The sequence below is a fragment of the Peromyscus eremicus genome, chromosome 8a (assembly GCF_949786415.1).
Source record: "Peromyscus eremicus chromosome 8a, PerEre_H2_v1, whole genome shotgun sequence".
Lineage (NCBI taxonomy): Eukaryota > Metazoa > Chordata > Mammalia > Rodentia > Cricetidae > Peromyscus > Peromyscus eremicus.
Genome location: NC_081423.1, coordinates 12,071,904 through 12,091,307, shown reverse-complemented (window position 1 = coordinate 12,091,307; position 19,404 = coordinate 12,071,904). Strand labels below are relative to the sequence as shown.

At 43.3% G+C, this 19,404-nt stretch overlaps 1 protein-coding gene across 3 annotated transcripts; it reads left to right on the top strand.

Annotated features, from left to right (window-relative positions):
- Nucleotides 1–6,357: 6,357 nt before the first annotated feature.
- On the top strand, nt 6,358–13,633 carry LOC131916697 (prostatic spermine-binding protein-like). 3 transcript variants are annotated; one of them, XM_059270154.1, is made up of 4 exons: nt 6,358–6,547; nt 10,255–10,314; nt 10,424–10,529; nt 13,023–13,633. In XM_059270154.1, the coding sequence occupies exons 1-4, from the start codon at nt 6,373–6,375 to the stop codon at nt 13,453–13,455; spliced, it is 774 nt and encodes a 257-aa protein (XP_059126137.1). In that variant the 5' UTR covers nt 6,358–6,372; the 3' UTR covers nt 13,456–13,633. The 3 variants fall into 3 exon arrangements, with proteins under 3 accessions (XP_059126137.1, XP_059126138.1, XP_059126139.1); XM_059270155.1 differs by having other exon boundaries at nt 6,434–6,547; nt 10,189–10,314; XM_059270156.1 differs by having other exon boundaries at nt 6,547–6,660; nt 10,189–10,314.
- The last annotated feature ends 5,771 nt before the right edge of the window (nt 13,634–19,404 follow it).

Genomic DNA, 19,404 nt, shown 5'->3' with positions numbered 1-19,404 from the left:
CTATCTCCATTTTTTCTGTGAGGGAAAGTGTGCTCGGTTTCTAGGCAACCTGTGTACAGCTAGATGCCTCTGATGGTAGTTAAAGGGAGACCTGGAACTAGAGGTAAGGTTTGGGAAAGGATGAAGTTAAGCTTAATTGGCACATCCGCCAGGCCTGCTCAAATAGGTAGCCTGGATGCTTAAGTCTGTTCGTAGAGAGTACAGAGGTATCTTTGATAAGGTACATTCCTCCATCTGGGTTGGACATGGCCAGATGCTGCCAATGGAGTATGAACTGGGGTTTGGGCTCAGCATACCTGTCAGCACAGAAAGTTATCTAAATATTCCTAGAAGTGGTTAGGTAAGGAGTTAAAGGTCTATAAAATTAGAAAGGCTGTAAGAAAGGAGGGTCCGAGCTAAATTGTGTAAAGCTATTACTTAACATACACCTGACCTAGGTGGTGTCTCCTTGTGGAATTTATCTTAAATCAGGAGACTTGCATGTGGACTGTTATTACTGTTAGTCCTTGAAAATGGTTAAGAAAGATATCTGATTCCAGAAGAAGAATATCCTAAGGCTGTTCTCCAAATACCTGGATTGTGTATGTCCAGAGAGTGAACAGTCCACACTGTTAGCCCTTCTTAGGGAAAAATCAATTGGGAAAACTATGAAGGCACACATGATTTTCATAACAGAAGACAGCTGATATATAACAAGCCAAATAAAACCAAAAGCTCCTTGGAATTTGGCTTCCTCTGGAGGAACTCCTTGATCCCTCCAGGTAGTGACTTTGTCATAACCAGCTGAGTTCTTATAATGTATTCCTGTGGCACACAACACTCCCCAGCAGTTGTGAGGATGAGGTGCAAGGACTCTAAGCTTAATGCCATCCTGGGATCCATAGGGACACCCTGTCTCATGAAATTGATGGTTATAGATAAAACACAGTGATATGTCTTGATTTCAACCCTCAATACCCCAAAAGTGGTAGGGGAAGTATAACCATGTCGTCAGTTCTGAATTGTGTGTGTAGGCTATGTATACATGTCTGTTTGTCCCTGTTGTGGTGTTGGTGATATTCCCTGATCATTCTCCTTGAGTGTGTGTGTGTGTGTGTGTGTGTGTGTGTGTGTGTGTGGTGTGGTGGTGTGTGTTGTATGTGATGTGTGGTATGTGATGTGTGGTTTGGTGGTACGTGTAGAGTGGTGGTTTGTGTGGTATGGTGGTGTGTTTGTTGTTGTTATGGTGGTGGTGGTGGTGGTGTGTGTGTGTCTGTAGAGGCTAGAGCAGGGCACTGACTATCTTTCTATCTGCCTTATTGCTTGGAGACAGTGTTGCAGCTAGACTGGCTGGCCCAAGAGCTCCTGAGATGTTCCTGTGGCTGCCCCAGTGCTTAACTCACAGTCCCTCCATCTTCCTTTTGCATGGGTTCTGGGAATCCAACTCAGGTCTTCGTGTTTGCAGAGCAAATGCTCTTTCTTACTTTCTCTGCCATTTTCCCATGTGTACCATTTTATTTTTCTTAGGCAGAATGTCCAAGTGACCCTGGAATTGCATTTGGGGTAAGACTCTTGCCAGCCAGAGCAAGCAAGCCTGAACTCTATTGACTCAGAATAGACTTCAGATTCAAACTGGGAAACTAAGTCAGTTGTGGGCTCCCACAATTCCTCCTTTTTTAGTTATTTTAAGACTCCATTGAGTCCTTAGATGACTGTGCCTGTCTTAGGTGTTTCCAATCTTACCAATCATGGGAGCATGAGTTCCATCATTCATGTACTTACTGTCTTAGGTTGAAAGGGGGCAAAAAAACTTTCCTGTCTTTGGTTGTCATCCTCTGGTATCATAAGTCAGGGGAATATGTGGAGTTTTACTCCATGAAGTTCTGAGCCCAATTTTCATAGCAAGTTTGTAATCAGCTTGAAAACCATAGGCAAACAGATTAATCCTATTAAGACATATATCCCAATAATTATAATGTAACTTGAGAGTGAAGTAAATGGTGAGCATGATGGAATAACCTTTTTAAATTGTTCCAACATTTTTTCAGCTGTTTTAGCCATATAAAAATCTAATTTAGCCTTTTTTATTTTTGTAATCTCTTGATGCAATTTAGCCAAATCTCAAGATTCATTATAATCGTGCCAACTTCCTTTAATATGTGCCTTAACACTTTCCCATCCAACAACATTTTCATTATATATAGAAAATGTAATATAATTCCATTCATTATTAGCATAACATTTTAAATGTATTCCAGTTTTAGGCTTTGGAGCTCATCTCCCGAAAATTGTGCCATCTCATATAAGGCATTCAATTTATGTTCCATTCTTATATCTATATCTTATTGTGTTTTTAATGTCATAGAAACATTCTTAGATAACTGATTAACAAAACCCACTGTCTGAATGGACTGAGACAAAGCCTTAATAGTACATAATAGAAACAATCATAGTAGTAACCAGCATGGTAACAAGGGCTGCAATTTCTGCTATAACTAATCCAACAACATGCTCTTATCTATCTAAAGCTTTTTAAATCATTTGTAACCATTTATCATCAAATCATGGATCATTTATATATATTGTCTTTATTATAAAAGAAGGTTGTTTGAACATTATTATATGAGTATGACTGTCTATTTGAGAAATATAATTAGTGAAAATGCAATTAAAACATGATATAGTAAACATAGAACTATTTATAAAAGTATTTACCTCTCCAACTAAAAAGACATAGGGCAATGTAACATAAGCTGAAACCGTCTCAATCAAAGGACAAACAGGTTTTTTTTTTTTTTAATGTTTTTTGGTTTTGAAAGACCCTAACCCTTCAGGCTTACACCCCACAAGCCCCAGGAAATGAGAAACTAAAAATCTAGTTCCAAGGGCAGCCTGACTCAGCCATTATTCAACCTGTAACAATGTAACAATGTAAAAAGATTCCTGTTAAGAGAAGTGCTCAACTGTAACTTGGATAGTTGCAAGTGTTCCAGGAAGGACCACTGTGACCTTTGTGTAAACTCCACTCCCGTCCTGATACCCCCCTTGAGGTTTCAGGAAGAATATACATGTGGATGTGACTATACCCACTCTGTGATCAGACCATGATCTTGTGAAACGAAGTTGTATGGGAATTGTAATCTTATGGCTTTTGTGGGTTTTTCCTTTAAAAGCCCCCATGGGGCTGCAGTAAGATGTAGTTCTTGCTCTCAGGACAAGAGTTTGCCTGTCTGTACAGTCGCTTCTTAAATAAACACCTCTTGCTGTTGCATCAACTAGACCTGAGTCTGGGTTCTTGGGGCGCCCACTCGAGACCCTAGATTTTGGGGTCCAACAGTTTTTCGAGATATGGTTTCTGTATAGTTTTGGAGCCTGTCCTGGTTCTTGCTCTGTATACCAGGCAGGCCTCAAACTCACAGAGATCCATCTGGCTCTGCCACCCTAGTGCTAGGATTAAAGGCATGCACCACTGATGCCTGGCGACAAATGGGTTTTGAAGAACTAGAATGTCCTGTCATTGTCCCCATGGCAGGATCAAGTTTCCAACATAAGTTTGTGAAAATCCTGTACTGGAATACCAAATTCCAGCTGACAGTCCTTGGTCCCAAGATTCAGCTGTAGACATAGAATAAGAGTCATTATAATCATCTTGATTTCCAGACCAGTCAAGAATATATTGTTGTGTCCATGTGATGTTGTATTTTAAAGGAACAATGCCTGTACATCACCTCCATAACAAAGTTCTGTTAGACTCTCATAATTCTTTTGTGCATGGAGGAAATCATTGAAGGAGTGAAATATTACTTCCCCAATTACTTTGGGGGAGCAATAACTTTGTATAACCGGTACATAGTTTATCATGCCCCGTTATTTGTTTTGAAAACTTTCCAAGACATCCATCTAAAGTAGTATTTCTTTTGCAAAACATAAATGAATTCTTTTATCATATCCAAAATAACAAAAATTTTGAGCAATCAGGAATTCTTGAATGGCAAGTTGATCTAATCACTGGGTATCATTGACTGTGACCACAATCTCCCTTCCTTCCTTCCTAAATCACAGGATGTAACACAGGAGGATCAGAAATATAGGGCCAATAGGTCTCACTCTGGCACTTCTGGATGACCATCAGCAACATCAGGACCAGCATTTCTCTGTTCCATATATCATATTAAACGCTCAGGCAGCCAATGAGCTTCATTTTCTTCCTGTGAAAACACATAAACATGCTCTCATCCCCATATTAAAACAGGGTTGGGTCCCTTCATTGATTAAGATTAAAAAAAAAGTGCTACTAATCTCAAATGTTTCACATTGATTCAGGTTTTTATATCTTCATGCAAATGTAAGTTTTTATTATGATATATGCATATATATTTATATGATTCTATTTTTTTTGAAATGTTATACCTATACAATGTTTTAAACTGCTGGAAAGAAACCACAAGAAAAAGGACTTTAATGAAAATTTGCATGTTTACTAAAAAGCAAGAGATGTCAAAAGACTATAATTAAAAAAAATTGTTCATGTCTGACTTATCCAAAAGAACATAGAAAAAGGCCTAGCCTAAAGGTACATAAAAATTACAGAAGGCCAAAGTAGATATAAACTATACTAAATTCAAAGGAAAATTATAAGATATGTGGGAGATTTAACAATATCAGGTTAATTCTGGTTGGTATTTAATTTAAAAAATAGCTGAAGATTCTGCCTTTTCAATATTTAAATTATATATTATATTCCAAAAAGCTAAAGCCTCAACAATTAAAGATAAAAAAGATAGGTTGAGGCTGGCTGGTGGTTGAGCACGCCTTTAATCCCAGCACTCAGGAGGCAGAGGCAGGCGGATCTTTGTGAGTTCGAGGTCTAGAGAGCAAGATCAAGGAAAGACACAAAGCTACACAGAGAAAACCTGTCTTGAAAAAACCAAAAAATAAATAAATAAATAAATAATAAAAAAGATAGGTTGAAAACATTAAATAATTTTCAGAAGTTATTAAGGGATATTCAATGTTTACAATTTTATTGAAAAATTATCTACAGATGATTTAGAAACTTTATGTGATATTTTAACAAGAGATAATGATCCTAATTAGCCTAGACAATTAATTAAAAAAAAAAAAAGAGAGGGCCAGGCGGTGGTGGCTCATGCCTTTAATCCCAACACTCGGGAGGCAGAGCCAGGCAGATCTCTGTGAGTTCGAGGCCAGCCTGGGCTACCAAGTGAGTTCCAGGAAAAGGCGCAAAGGTACACAGACAAACCCTGTCTCGAAAAACCAAAAAAAAAAAAAAAAAAAAAAAGACATGTTTTTTTCACAGGTTGAAAATGCTATTCAGTGTCAACAAATACATTACATTGATTAGGATCAACCTTGACAAACATATATCCTGCCCACCAGACTTACTCCTACAGCAATATTATGACAAAACAGTCCTCTTTTATGGTTACATCTTCCTCTTCCATCAGTTAAAATGTTAAATTCATATTAACAACCTGTAACATGTCTAATACAAAAGAGTCAAATTAAATCTAAAAAATATTTTGGCAAAGAGCCTGAGATTATTAATATGCCATTCACTCAACAACAAATTGATTGGCTATTTCAAAATAATGATTCTTGAGCAATTGCTTTTGCTCAAGTTTTAGGTCAAATTGATAATCATTTTCCTGCTGGTAAATTATTACACTTGGGCTGGAGAGATGGCTCAGAGGTTAAGAGCACTGACTGCTCTTCCAGAGGTCCTGAGTTCAACTCCTAGCAACCACATGGTGGCTCACAACCACCTGTAATGAGATCTGGTGCCCTCTTCTGGTCATACATGCTGTATACAAAATAAATAAATAAATCTTTAAAAAAAAAAACTTAAGTTGGCATCTAATAGTGTGCAGTGCCCAAGTGAATCACTATGGCAACCAAGAGTAGAATAAAATGAAAGTCAGATGTTAAAAAAAAATTATTACACTTTGCATAGATACATTCTTTAATTTTCCCTAAAATAATAATACAAATTCCAATAAAAGATGCTGCTTTGATTTCTACTAATGGCTCATCTAATGGAAAATCAGCCTATGTAATCAATAAAAAAGAATATATAATCTAGACTACTACTGCTTCAACTCAAATATTAAAAAGGGAGGAATTGTGGGAGCCCACAGTGACTCAGTTTCCCAGTTTGAATCTGAAGTCTATTCTGAGTCATTGGAGTTCAGGCTTGCTTGCTCCAGGGCTGTGAGAAAGTCCTGATTAGCCCATGGGAAGGAACACACTGTCTAGCTAGACACAAGCTGCTGCTGCTGGCCTCAGGCTGCTGACATCCATCTGGGAGGTACATCAAGATAGAAAATGATACAGCCTGCTCCTTGACCCAAGGACAGGGTAGACAATGGTTGAATGCCTGTGCTATGCACTGTTCTACTTCTGCCCTGCAAGTTTGTATATAAGCTGGCTGTGAAATCAACTCAGGCACTGTCCGGCATTGACTGGCCGTCCTCTCGACTCTGTTCTGTCTTCTTCATTGTCTCCACAATCCACAGGCCTCCACACAGCTGCCTGGTCAACTCTGGAGGTGAGGATTGGCTCTAGCTCTCTCTTAATGCCTTCCATTTTGTCTCCCTTTCTTCAGAGACACAAGGCAATCAGAGGTTAAGGGCAGGGTGGAAATCCAGGACATCATCAGGGGTGAGTAGGGTTATGGCTCTTGGGCTTCCTTAGCATGCCCTGGCTGTGCCCACCTCCTGTGGCTTATCTACTTAGAAGATTCACTGATCTTCCTTACCCATGTCTCTTGCTCTTCACTTTGGTCTGAGCTAACCCACTCAGGGCTGGAATGCCCAGGCTTGGGAAGGGCTGATACCCCTCATAAGGGAGGCACATGGGGAAGGACTTTGGGATCAGAAGTGATCATAGAAGCTGGAAGGTCTCTCTTCCAGTTAAATCTGGTAGCCTTAGGGCCTCTTGGTAGTGACAGAAACTGCTCATGTGAGCTGAGAGCTTTGCAGACCCCAGGTGTGCAGACCCTTTCTTTGGACCTTTGCTCTGCTCCAGAGGCCAACCAGTCCCCTGGGACAGGCCAGATTTTGACTGTCCTCATCAGTGTCCACCTCTAGGGCTCTGCCTTTCTCCTACAGCACCCTAAGGATCTTGGGATCTTGGGTTACTGTTGCCAAGTTTGTCAAATACAAGCACAGTCCCCCAGGTCAATCAAATTGCAGACAAACAGTGAACACTCTTGAAAGGTGTCTTGGCCTGTACAATGTTTAGCATATCCTTATTCTTTAAAAACTGAATATTGGGGTACTGAGGAGATAGTTGAGTGAGTAAAAGTGCTTGCTGTGCAGTGTAAGGCCCTAAGTTTGAATTCCCGGCACCCACATAATTCTAGCCCAAATACAAAGCTCCAGGTTCAGTGACCCTGCCTCAAAAAATAAGGTTGGGGAGCTGGCGAGAAGGCCTCACGAGTAAGAGCACTTCCTCCACAAACCTGAGGACCTGAGTTGGGATACCTAGCACTCAGGTTAAAAAAAAAAATCCTGAATGGCCATGAGTATCTATAACCTCAGTATGGGACATGGCAGGCAAAGAGGCAGGCAGATATCAAGAGCGCTTTGGCCAGCCAGGCAGCCCAGGGGAAAACTGGAAGGCCAGTGAGAGACATGTCACCAGGCACTAAGGTAGACAGAGATAAAAGAAGAAACTCTGTGTCCTGCTCTGACCTCTGCATAGTCACATGCATATGTAACATGCATGTGCTCCCACACATGCTCGAACACGTGCATTCATACACACACTTCAGTAATGACAACAGAAGCATATTTTAATTCTGTGCTATGTCTACAGGGTCTCACTATGTAGCCCAGGCTAGCCTTAAGCCTGGATTGTCCATCTCTTCCTCACAAGTGCTGGAGATCACAGACAAGCAACACCACACTCAGCTATAGTTAGACTTTAAAAATGAAACGTTTGGAGCCTGGTTTGTGGTCCAGTCCTGCAATCCCAGGAGGTTGGCACAAGAGGATCACAAATCCAGACCAATCTGGCTACAGAGTCACTTCAAGGTCAACTTGGACAGCTTAGTGGAACTCTGTCTCAAAATATAAAGTAAAAAGAGGATTGGAGCCTGGCATGGAGGCTCATGCCCATAATGTCAGGACTCAGGAGGCTGAGGCAGGAAGGTTTCCACCATGAAGAAGGTCAAGGCCAATCTGTTTAATCTCAATCTGTGAGATCCTGTTTAAAAAACAAGTTAAGTAGGTACATAGATAGATAGATAGATAGATAGATAGATAGATAGATAGATAGATAGATATAGACTGAAAGACAGACTGAAAGACAGATTGAAAGACAAACAGAGAGACAAATAGCATATGTCAGGCTCTATTCAACTCTCAGAACTTCAAAATAAGTAGGTGATGGCCTGGAATTACTCTGCAGGTAAGGGTCTTGCTGCCAAGCTTGGCAGTCTGAGGTTGGTCCCTGAGCTTACCCAAGGGAAAGAGAGAACTGACTTCAACAAACTGTTCTCTGACCTCTGCAAGCATGCCATGGCACAAGGTACTCCCCATTCAATAAACAATGTCCAACAAGTAAAAAATTGGTAAATGCCTGGGCTATACTTCCACAAAAATATTATGCATTGGTTATCTAAAATCAAATTGAATTGGATATCCTTTCTACATTTCCTGTGGAGGCTGGCTGATTTGGGATGCATCTTAGCAACGAACAACAAACCTGGGGTTAAGAATAGTCTAGACGACGTGGAGAGGGGACTTCTCCTCTTTGCTTAGTACAACAGCTGCCAGAGACCTCCAACTCCCACTGAACAACACCAGGAGAGGAGGTTCTGTCTTGCTGGTCCCAGAGAACGCCCACTGAGGTCAAGGTCCATCTCTGGTCTACTTGCCTGAGCAGAGGGGTCTCACTGTGGCTGGTGCCTCCTTTGGGGTGAAAGGGGAAGAGGCTCCAGATGGGAAACTGTGAGCTGGACAGACCCTGCAAAAGATTCAAGCTCAGGAGGGTGCTATGGTAGAGTTGGCCACCTCCATACAACTGTCCACCTGGGGCCAGACTTCCTGGGAACTAGAGGATGAGGCATGTGTCCCAGAGAGGTGGAGGCAGAAAGAATCTGTGGGTCCCAAGGAGAGGCTGACACACCAGGGCTAAACCACTTGGTACCTCCTTTTCTTAGGTTATAAAATGGGCACCGTATTGATGCCAGCCTCAGGCTGCCTGGAGAACTGAGGGCTATGTTGAGAACTCTGTCTGCTCAGTTGGTGGGAGCTGCTATGAGCAGTGTGTGGAAGGGATATGCATGGCGCAGGTGTTTTAAGTGAAAACTCTGAAAAGATCTTAGGTAACAACCCATAAAAGGAAGGGCGGTGGGACCTATGCGGCACATTCTCCCAGTACAGACCTGGACCCATTTTTCCCTGAGAAGCCATGAGCAGGATGCATCTGATTTCCCCTCACATATGCTCAGGACTCTGCATATCTCATATGCTGGAGACAATCATATTTCTTGGCTGTAGGAACCTGCTTAGTCTGGATTTATGGAAATCAACAGTGTGACCACATTCTCCCACTTTCAGTTCTGAAACTTCTGTGCCCTGGTAGGATTCAACAGGATGTCCTCTGCAAATGCAGAGGACAGCATGGACTGTGAGGTTCATTTGTTCAAAAGCAGAGATGAGGAACACAAATAGTGTCCCAGGATGTCCCGGATATATACCCATATTCTTGCAGGAAACCCTGCCAAGGGCGGGACTGTGGAGGTCCCACAGGTAGAACAGTTAAGTGGTGTCGGTGTAAAGGAACCACTCAAGGGGCTCAGACCACACAGCACAGGTAAGGAAGGAGCAGCAGTCCAGCCTGGTGCAGCAGGAGAGGCCAGAGGGGAAATGGAGGATGGGTTGAGCCAGATAGAGACTGAACCATGAGGAACAGATGGAGGGGTTTGGAACATGGGGTTTCTCTAGGAGTAGCTTTAGACTTTGGAGAGCCCAGTGTGATATGACATCATGGGATCTCTTGCTAAGAGCTGAGTTGGAATGGAAGCACAGTGACATTGGGGGGTTACAGTGTGGGCATGTGGGGGAAACCATCCCTGGGCCCTTCTGAAGCCTTTAGAGATGTGGAAAAAGAGGGTTCTCAAATGTTCCCTTGTCTCAATCTGGGGTATGGAGGTCCCTTAAATCTGAGTCTTTTCCTCAGAGCCTTTCTGAAGTCTTGTCATCTCCCTGTGGCTCTAAGCACCAGACTTGTGCCCCAAACCCTCAGGAGCCATGCTGCTGTTGCTGACCTTGGCTGTCCTTGCTGGTGCCACCTGCAGAGCCCAGAGTGAGTACCTTACCTCCTTTGTGGCCTTCACCTCCTGTGTCCTGTTCAAAGAGGAAGGGGCTCTGAGTGAGAGAGTGGCCCTGAGTGTTTTCTGCCTCACTTTCCCCAGATATACTGGGCAATACAATCGGCAGCTATTTCTACATTCATGGTGAAGAGCAGGGGGAAATCAAGGCCATCCGGATCTTCTATACACTGGCCAGACGCCTCAAGGGGTGAGTAGGGTTCTGGCTCCTTGGCTTCCTGTAGCAGTCCCCAGTTGTGCCTGCTCCTGTGGCTTGTCTAGAACCCTCACCTGAGCTAGCCCACTCAGATCTGGAATGCCCAGGCTAGGCCCAGACTAGACAATCCTCAGGGAGGCAGGTGGAGAGGTACCTCCAACTTTATGATTCAGAAAGGATCATAGAGGCTGAAGGGTCTCTCCTCCCATAGTTCTGGTGGTCCTAGTGCTCCTTGGAGGTCACAGGAACTGCTTACATGGTCTGAGAGATGTCCTGGCTTTCACAGGACATGAAATGACCTTCACAGGACATGAAATGATGTGCAGTTCACCCTGCCATTCTGGACCTTTGCTCTGCTCTAGAAAGGCCAGCCATTCTCTAGGGACAGACCAGAGCTTGACTGTCCTCACCAGCTTCTGCCTCATGAGGTCTGCTGTTCTCCTAGAATGCCTCAAAGGCCTTGTGCTACTGTTGCCAAGCTTGTTAAATGCAAGCACAGTCCCCAAGGTTAATAGAATTTCAGATGTGTAGATGGAAGTTTCTCAGTCCTGCCAGGTCCTGCAGGAGCCGTTTTTATAATAATCATTCAGAGGCTTTACATTAATTACAAACTGTTTGGTCAATGGCTCAGGCTTATTGCTAGCTAGCTATTACATCTTAAATCAACCCATTTCTATTCATCTGTGTATTGCTATGAGTCTCGTGTCTTTACTGTGTTCTGGTACATCTTGCTCCCTTGGCGGCTTGGAGCATCTCCCCTCACTCTGTCTTTCTTCTCCCTGTATCTCTGCTTGCATTTCCTCCTGGCTATAACCTGTCTTACCACAGGCCAAAGCAGTCTCTTTATTAACCAATGGTAGCAACACATATTCACAGCATACGGAAAGACAACCCACAGCACAGATGATCAATGGATGTTCTTTTACTGTGTCTCCTGTGTAATATTGAGGTCATCTTAATCCTTTAAACATTTGAAGTTGTGAGACAGGGAGAAGGCTGAGCAGATAAAATGTTTGCTGTGCAAGTACGAGGCCCTAAGTTTGGGTCCCCAGGACCCGTGTGAAAGCTGAGAACAGCAGCACAAGTCTGTAAACCTAAAGCTGCGGGAGCAGACAGGGAGATCCTGCTGGACTCAGCTGGCCAGAGTCTTACCCAAAATGCAATTCCAGGGTCACTTGGAGACTCTGCCTAGGAAAAATAAGGTGGCATACCTGGAAAAATGGCAGAGAAAGTAAGAAAGAGCATTTGCTCTGCAAACACGAAGACCTGAGTTGGATTCCCAGAACCCATGCAAAAGGAAGATGGAGGGACTGTGAGTTAAGCACTGGGGCAGCCACAGGAACATCTCAGGAGCTCTTGGGCTGTCATTCTAGCTGCCACACTGAACTTCCGTTCAGTGAGAGACCTTGTCTCCAAGCAATAAGGCAGATAGCCAGAGAGAAAGATAGTCAATGCCCTGCTCTAGCCTCTGCATGCTCAAAACATGCATCACAGACAGACAGACAGACAGACACACTCCACCACCACTACAACAACACACACATCACCACACCACACACATCACACACCACAAACATCACATACCACATCACAAGCAAAACACACACACACACACACACACACACACGTGCACAAAATAAATAATAAATCAATTTCAGTAATAAGCAAATAAACCATGCAACACAAAATCTGCTTACACTGGAAATTACTCCAGTGTAATTATCTTTATAATTAGGGTTATCTGAAATTCTAGTTCAATGGGATATCCTTCAGGCATTTTACCTGTGGTATGATTTGGTATGTATTTTACATTGCAAGAGAAGGAAGTTGGCATTAGCAATAGTGTAGAAGACTTCTTTGCTTGGTAGAACAGCTCCCAGGGCTCTCCTGTTCCCTTCTGACAACACTAGGAGAGATGACCCTGTCTCCCTGGACTCTGCCTGTAAGGTCTGCTGACCTGAGAAGAGGGGTGTCATTGTGACTGCTGCCTCATTTGGGTCAGACAGGGGAGGAGGCTCCAGATGGGAAACTAATTTGGGCAGACCCTGCAAAAGATTCAGGCTTAGAATGACCTGCAGTGGTAGATCTATCCACCCAGGCACAGATACATGACCTGAGCCAGACTCTATGGGGACCTGTGAGAAGGGATGTGTGTGGAAGAGGTAGAGGAGGAAGGACTCCAGGCTTCCATATCACAGCTGGGCACCTCTGGAGACTGTATTGTGAACCAGGAACGAGGAGAGGGCACACTTATGAGTAAGAACAGGAATTCACCGCCGGGTGGTGGTGGCGCACGCCTTTAATTTCAGCACTCGGGAGGCAGAGCCAGGCGGATCTCTGTGAGTTTGAGGCCAGCCTGGGCTACCAAGTGAGTTCCAGGAAAGGCGCAAAGCTACACAGAGAAACCCTGTCTCGAAAAACCGAAAAAAAAAAAAAAAAAAAAAGAACAGGAATTCTTGAGGTTGTAATGACTTGATTTGTCTCCAGCATCCAGCTGCAGTTTCAAAATAACTGGAGTGATATCAAAGGAGTCCGTTCAAGCCGTTATGAAGAGTTTCTTCTGAATGATGACGAGTATGTAATAAAGGTTCTTGGCACTGTGGGATTGTGCCTGAACTCCCTGACCTTCATTACCAACAAGGGGACTGAGTTTTCCTTTGGTAAAAAAAAAGGACGTCCAATTGTAGAGAGTGGAGGTCCAGACCAGCATCTACAGACTGTCAATGGGATGCACTCACCTGTCTGCCTCCAAGGGATCGGCTTCAAATGGACCTATAACACAGTGATGCGTCCAGGAGAACCAGTGCCCATCTCTAACACTAACAAAGTGAAGGAAGATATCAAAGACAAATACAAAGTTGAAGACGATGATGATGATGATGATGATGATGAGGATGATCATAACATTGATGAGGAGTAGAAAGATGAGAAAAGGTAGTAGAGAGCTCAGATCTCAGTCCTGTATCGCCACATCGTATGACCTCCTCTCAGCCAAGCTCACCCATCTGGAGGGACCAGTGTACCAGGTGACCCTGGGCTGGAGGAGGCAAAGCCTCAAAGACCCTGTATCTCTGTCCAATAAACTCTGTGCATCCATATGAGCCTGAGTGGTCCTTGTCACCAAATGGGGTGGTTTGAGATCCCCCAGAGCCTCCTGTACCTCTCCACTTTTTGGACCTACACCCGTGCACTGAGTTAGGGTTTACACAGAAAGACCCTTGGTCAACTCAGCAGGCCTGAGGTCCCCAGAACGAAGCCAGCATCCAGCCCTGCCTGTCTTAAAGCAACACAGGGCCTGCAGGAAGAGCTCAATGTGTGTTGACCAAGCTGATGGGGCCTGGCTTTGCAGTGGTCCCATGTAACTGTATTGAGCAGGTGCCATTGTCTCCTATTCCTCTCCAGACCCTCCCATTCTCCAGCCACCTCTTCCCTTGCCTTCTCCTGTCCTGGTCACTATCCTCCCTCACAAAGCTAGGCTGCCTGTGTAAGTGGTAAGTTGTTACCACTCATTTTCATATGTGGTGCACTCAGAGTTCATCAGTTACAGACAAGCAGGAGGTACTGAGCCCCTCTCTCCCTAGCTAGGAGCAGGAAAGTTCCAGGATGTCTGCTATGTGACTGTACCCAGGGCCATTTAAGGGGCCATCTCAAGCCCCAAATTATTCATCAGATAAGGCTCTGTGTCCTAAACCAGTAGGACAGGAAATTGGGGATGGGCCAAGTCCTAGCCTATGGGAGAAGAGGACAGGAGTTTCCCAAGACTGGAGGACTTTAAGAACCATTGTCCGGGCTGGAGAGATGGCTCAGCGGTTAAGAGCACTGGCTGTTCTTCCAGAGGTCATGAGTTCGATTCCCAGCAACCACATGGTGGCTCACAGCCATCTGTAATGAGATCTGGCGCCCTCTTCTGGCATGCAGGCAGAACACTATGTATTAATAAAAAAAAAAACAAAAACAAAAAACAACCATTGTCCTTACAGGCAGGACAAAGGCCTTGTGGTTGGGTTGGTGTCCCAGTCTCCCCACTGAAAGACTTGCCTGACTACAGAAGATGACCTGTTCAGGTTCCATATCCCCCATATTAGGAGTCTTTGCTAGGGTCACCCTCATAGACTCCTTGGAGGGAGTTTCCACTGCACTAGGTTTCCACATTCCATATTCCATAGACTCCCCCTCCCAATTTCAGTCATCTCTCTATGCACTTTCTCCCTCCACCCCACCCCTGGCTTGATCCCTCCTGTATTCATCTCCACAAGCCCCTAGTCCACCTGCAAAATCTATTCTATTTCCCCCTCCCAGGGAGATCAACATGTCCCCCCTTAAGCCCTTCTTGTAACTTAACCTCTCTGTGTCTGTGGATTTTCTCATGGGTATCCTTTACTTTATAGCTAATATCTACTTATAAGTGAGTTTATACCATGTTTATCTTTCTGGTTCTGGGTTACCTCATTCAGGATGATTTTTTCTAGTTCCATTCATATGTCTGCAAATTTCATGATGTCTTTTTTTTCTTTTTAACTGCTGAGTACTACTCCATTTTGTAAAGTGCCACATTTTCTTTATCCTTTATTTGGTTGACGCACATTTAGGTCATTTGCAACATCTGGGTGTTATTAATAAAGCCACAATGAACATAGCTGAGCAAGTGTCCTTGCAGTAGGATGGAGTTTCTTCTGGGTATATGCCCAGGAGTGGCATAGCTGGGTCTTGAGGTAGATTGATTCCCAATTTTCTGAGAAACCATCATATTGATTTCCTCAGTGGCCATGAAGATTGTACTCTTGCCAGCAATGAAGAAGTGTTCCCCTTGCTCCACATCCTCTCCAGCATGGGCTGTCACTTGTATTTGTATTTTAGCCATTCTGACAGATATAAGATGGAATAACAAAGTAGTTTTGATCTGCATTTCCATGATAGCTTAGAACGTTGAACATTTTTTCAAGTGTTTCAGCCATTTAGGAACCCCCTTGGAGGGAGAACAAGGATTGTAGAAGCCAGAGGGTTTGAGGACACCAGGAGAACACAGTTCACAGAATCAACTAAGCAGGGCTCATGGTGGCTCCCAGAGACTGAAGTGACAATCACAGATCCTGTATGGGTCTTAGCTAGGTCTTCTTTATGTATGTTTTTCTTTAGTTTTGTTTTGTTTTGTTGTGTTTTGGTTTGGTTTTTCAAGACAGAGTTTCTCTGTGTAGCTTTGTGCCTTTCCTGGAACTCAACTCTGTAGCCCAGGCTGGCCTCGAACTGAAAGAGATTCACCTGCCTCCACCTCCTGAGTGCTGGGGTTAAATGTGTGTTTCACCACCACCCAACCTGCTTCTTGGTGCTCTTGTGGGACTCCTAACAGTGGGAGTGGGGCTGTCTCTAGTTCTTTTGCCTGTTCTTGGGACCCTTTTCCTCCTACTGGGTGGCCTTGTGCAGCCTTGATATGAGGGTTTGTTCCTAGTCTTGTTGTAACTTGCTGTGCTGTATTCCACTGATATCCCTGGGAGGTCAGCTCTTTTCTGAAGGGAAACAGAGGAGTGAATCTGGAGCAGAGGGGTGGTGGTAGGTGGTAGGGAGGGGAGTGGAGGGTTGGGAAACTGCCGTGATGTAATGTAGCTGGAGTTTTGTCCTGTCCCACCTGGGCCTGCAGACACTCAGACCCAAATAAACACACAATAATTAAAACTGCTTGGCCATTTGCTCAGTCTAACTACTGACTAGCTCTTACACTTAAACTCAGCCCGTTTCTGTTAATCTATATGTCACCACATGTTCAGAGCCTTTAGCTGTATGCCATTACATGCTGTGCCCTGGACTGTATGTTGGCGTCTCCTGAATCAGCCTTCCTCTTCCCAGAATTTTCCTTGTCTGCTTATCCTGCCTGTACTTCCTGTCTGGTTAATGGCCAATCAGCATTTTATTAAACCAATGTACAAAAGCATTATCCCACAACAATGTGATATACATGAGAAGAAGATTTTGAAAGTTTGACAATATGTATATAGGTGATCTTACTTCCTTAAACTTTACCATGTGGCTTGGTGGTGATGGTGGATGCCTTTAATCCTAGCACTCAGGAGGCAGAGGCAATGTATTCTGTGAATTTGAGGTCAGCCTTGTCTACAGAATGAGTTCCAGGACAGCCAGACCTACACAGAGAAACCCTGTCTCAAAAAGAACTAAAAAAAAGTATCATGTATTTAATTTGGAGCCAATGCTTGTTTACAGAAATGAAATAATAATTGTGTAAATGAGATAAAAGTTCTTAGAAGGAGATAGGTAAAATATGTTTTTAAAAAATAAAAATGAATTTTATATAATAATATAAGATTTTTACAGAGACTAAAAATCAAAGATGAAAACACAACGAAGAAAAGTTAAAGCTAAAAGCTACGCTCAGAAGATCTGAGCGAGTTATGCAAGGTTTCGGAAATTGACCTAAGAATGGTCTGTGTTTATGATAAAATTCCTAAGATTATACTTGTCCACTTGTGGTAATATTAGCAGAGTCTTTTGTTTTGTTTTGCTTTATTTTTGAGAAAAGATTTCTGTATGTAACAGCTCTGGCTATCCTGAAACTCACTCTGTAGACCAGGCTGGCCTCAAACTCACAGAGATCTGCCAACCTCTGTGAGTCTGGGATTAAAGGTTTGCACTACCACAGCCTAATGACAAAGAGTCTTAAAAGACAATGAATGTATGTCTAATTAATACAATGTCTTGCCTTTTGGTCAATCTTTCTGTTTGTTTTTTTGAGAAAAGGTTACCCTACATAGCCCTGGCTGTCCTTGAACTCACTATGTATACCAAGTTGGCCTCAAATTCAAAGAGATCCACCTGCCTCTATTTCTTGAGTGTTAGGATTAAGGTGTGTGCCAAAACACCTGACCATGTTTTTTGTTAACTATATTAGACTTTAACCACTTGGGGAAATTGAGTCATAACAAAATAAGAATGTAGTGGTTTGAATGAAAATGGCCCTCAAGGTGTGGCCTTGTTGGAGGAAGTAGGTCACTGTGGGTGGGCTTTGGAGTTTCAGAAGCTGAAGCCAGGCCCAGTGTCTCTCTCTCTTCCTGCTGCCTGCCCATCCAGATGTAGAACTCTCAGCTCCTTCTCTAGCACCATTTCTGCCTGATGTTGCCATGTTTCCTGCCATGACAATAATGGACTAAACCTCTGGACTGTTAGACAGCCCCAGTGAAATGTTTTCCTTATAAGAGTTATTGTGGTTGTGACGTCTCTTCACAGCAATACAAACCTTAATTAAGACAAAGAGTTTCCTTAAATTTTTTAAAGTTTTTATTAGTTTAGGTGTACGAGTGGTTTGCTTGCCCATTTATATGTGCACTGTATGTGTGCCTGGTGCCTTCAGAAGCCAGAAAAAGGTGTCAGAAGCCCCAGAACTGGAGTTACAGATGGTTGTGTGTGGTGATATTTTATTTGTACTGAAATGTGATTTTATTTGTATATTAATAAATAAAGTTGCCCCGGGGTCAGAGCTATTAGCAAGCCATAGAGAAAGTTGGGCGGTGGTGGTGCACGCCTTTAATTCCAGCACTTGGTAGACAGAGCTAGGTAGCTCTCTGTGTGTTCAAGGGTACAGACAGCATTGGAGACACATGCCTTTAATCTCAATACCTACCATAGAAAACCTGGAGGTCTGTACAGACGGCAGTGATGAGGTGGTCATGTGATTAGATTTACAACCAATGAAAAGGCAGAACAGTAACTCTATAAAAAGGACAGACACAGGAAGTAGGTCTCTTTCGGAGAGGTAGGACAACAGCGAAAGTGAAGGGTAAGGTTTTTAGCTCTTAGCTATTGCTCTGACCTCTTGGCTTTCATCTCTGTATTGGCTCTGTGTTTCTTATTTAATAAGACAGTTGGTTACATCTACATTTGGCGCCCACGTGACAAGAATCCATTAAAAACCACTTGGCTTGGCTTGGCAGCAGGTCCGGTTCCCTGCCTGGGCGGCCCAGCTCCCTAGCTTGGGCCCAGGTTGGCTTAGGTCTCAGGCCGAACTGACCCCAAGGGGTTACCCGCAGCTGGAGCTACTTGCTTAAAGCTGGTGCTGCAAACAACTCAGGCCTGCCCTGCCGAACAGGGCCCCTGCCTATAAAGCCAAGGCACGTGGTTGGAGCTTAAGGAAGCTGGAACCCAGGCTTGACTAGACTGAAGCGGGAACATGTGGCTGATTTAAGCTTTTAGCCAGAACTTGTGGCTATGCTTTCTTGCTCTCTCTCTCTCTCTCTCTCTCTCTCTCTCTCTCTCTCTCTGTCTCTGTCTCTCTCTTTGGATTCACACCTTGGACACTAGATGTCTGTTTTGAAAATCTCTCGGATTTCTACTGTTCTACGCAGACTTGGTAAGTCAATTAAGGTATCAGATATTTTAAAGGAAACTATTTAAAAAAGAATTTTTTTCCACATAAAAAAATGGGTTTTATGTGTACATTGGAAGAAAATTGGGCTTTGTTTGAAATTTTAGGCAGTCTGACAATGGAACAACTGTATGAGAAGATTAATGTTGATCAAATTATGCACTTTATTACTTTTCTTATCCTCATTTTACTATTTAAAAAGATAGTCAATTTAAGTGCCAGGATAACAGTCTTAGAAAAACCTGTTAAACCTGTTGAAATGAATTATAGAGAAATTCAGATTCAGACAGAGAAATTAATAGTGAAGTTGTTTCAAGATTGGATCATAAGGTTACAGAAAGAAAGCCTGTTTTCACACTATCACCCTTAATTTATCTGGTAGCCGTACAGCAGCTACCTAGTGAAGAGAATGTACAAAATACTTGGATTCCAGTTGAAATGTTAGACTTACGAAGATTTAAGGAGGCAATAGTATCTTATGGCATGCATTCCCCATATGTA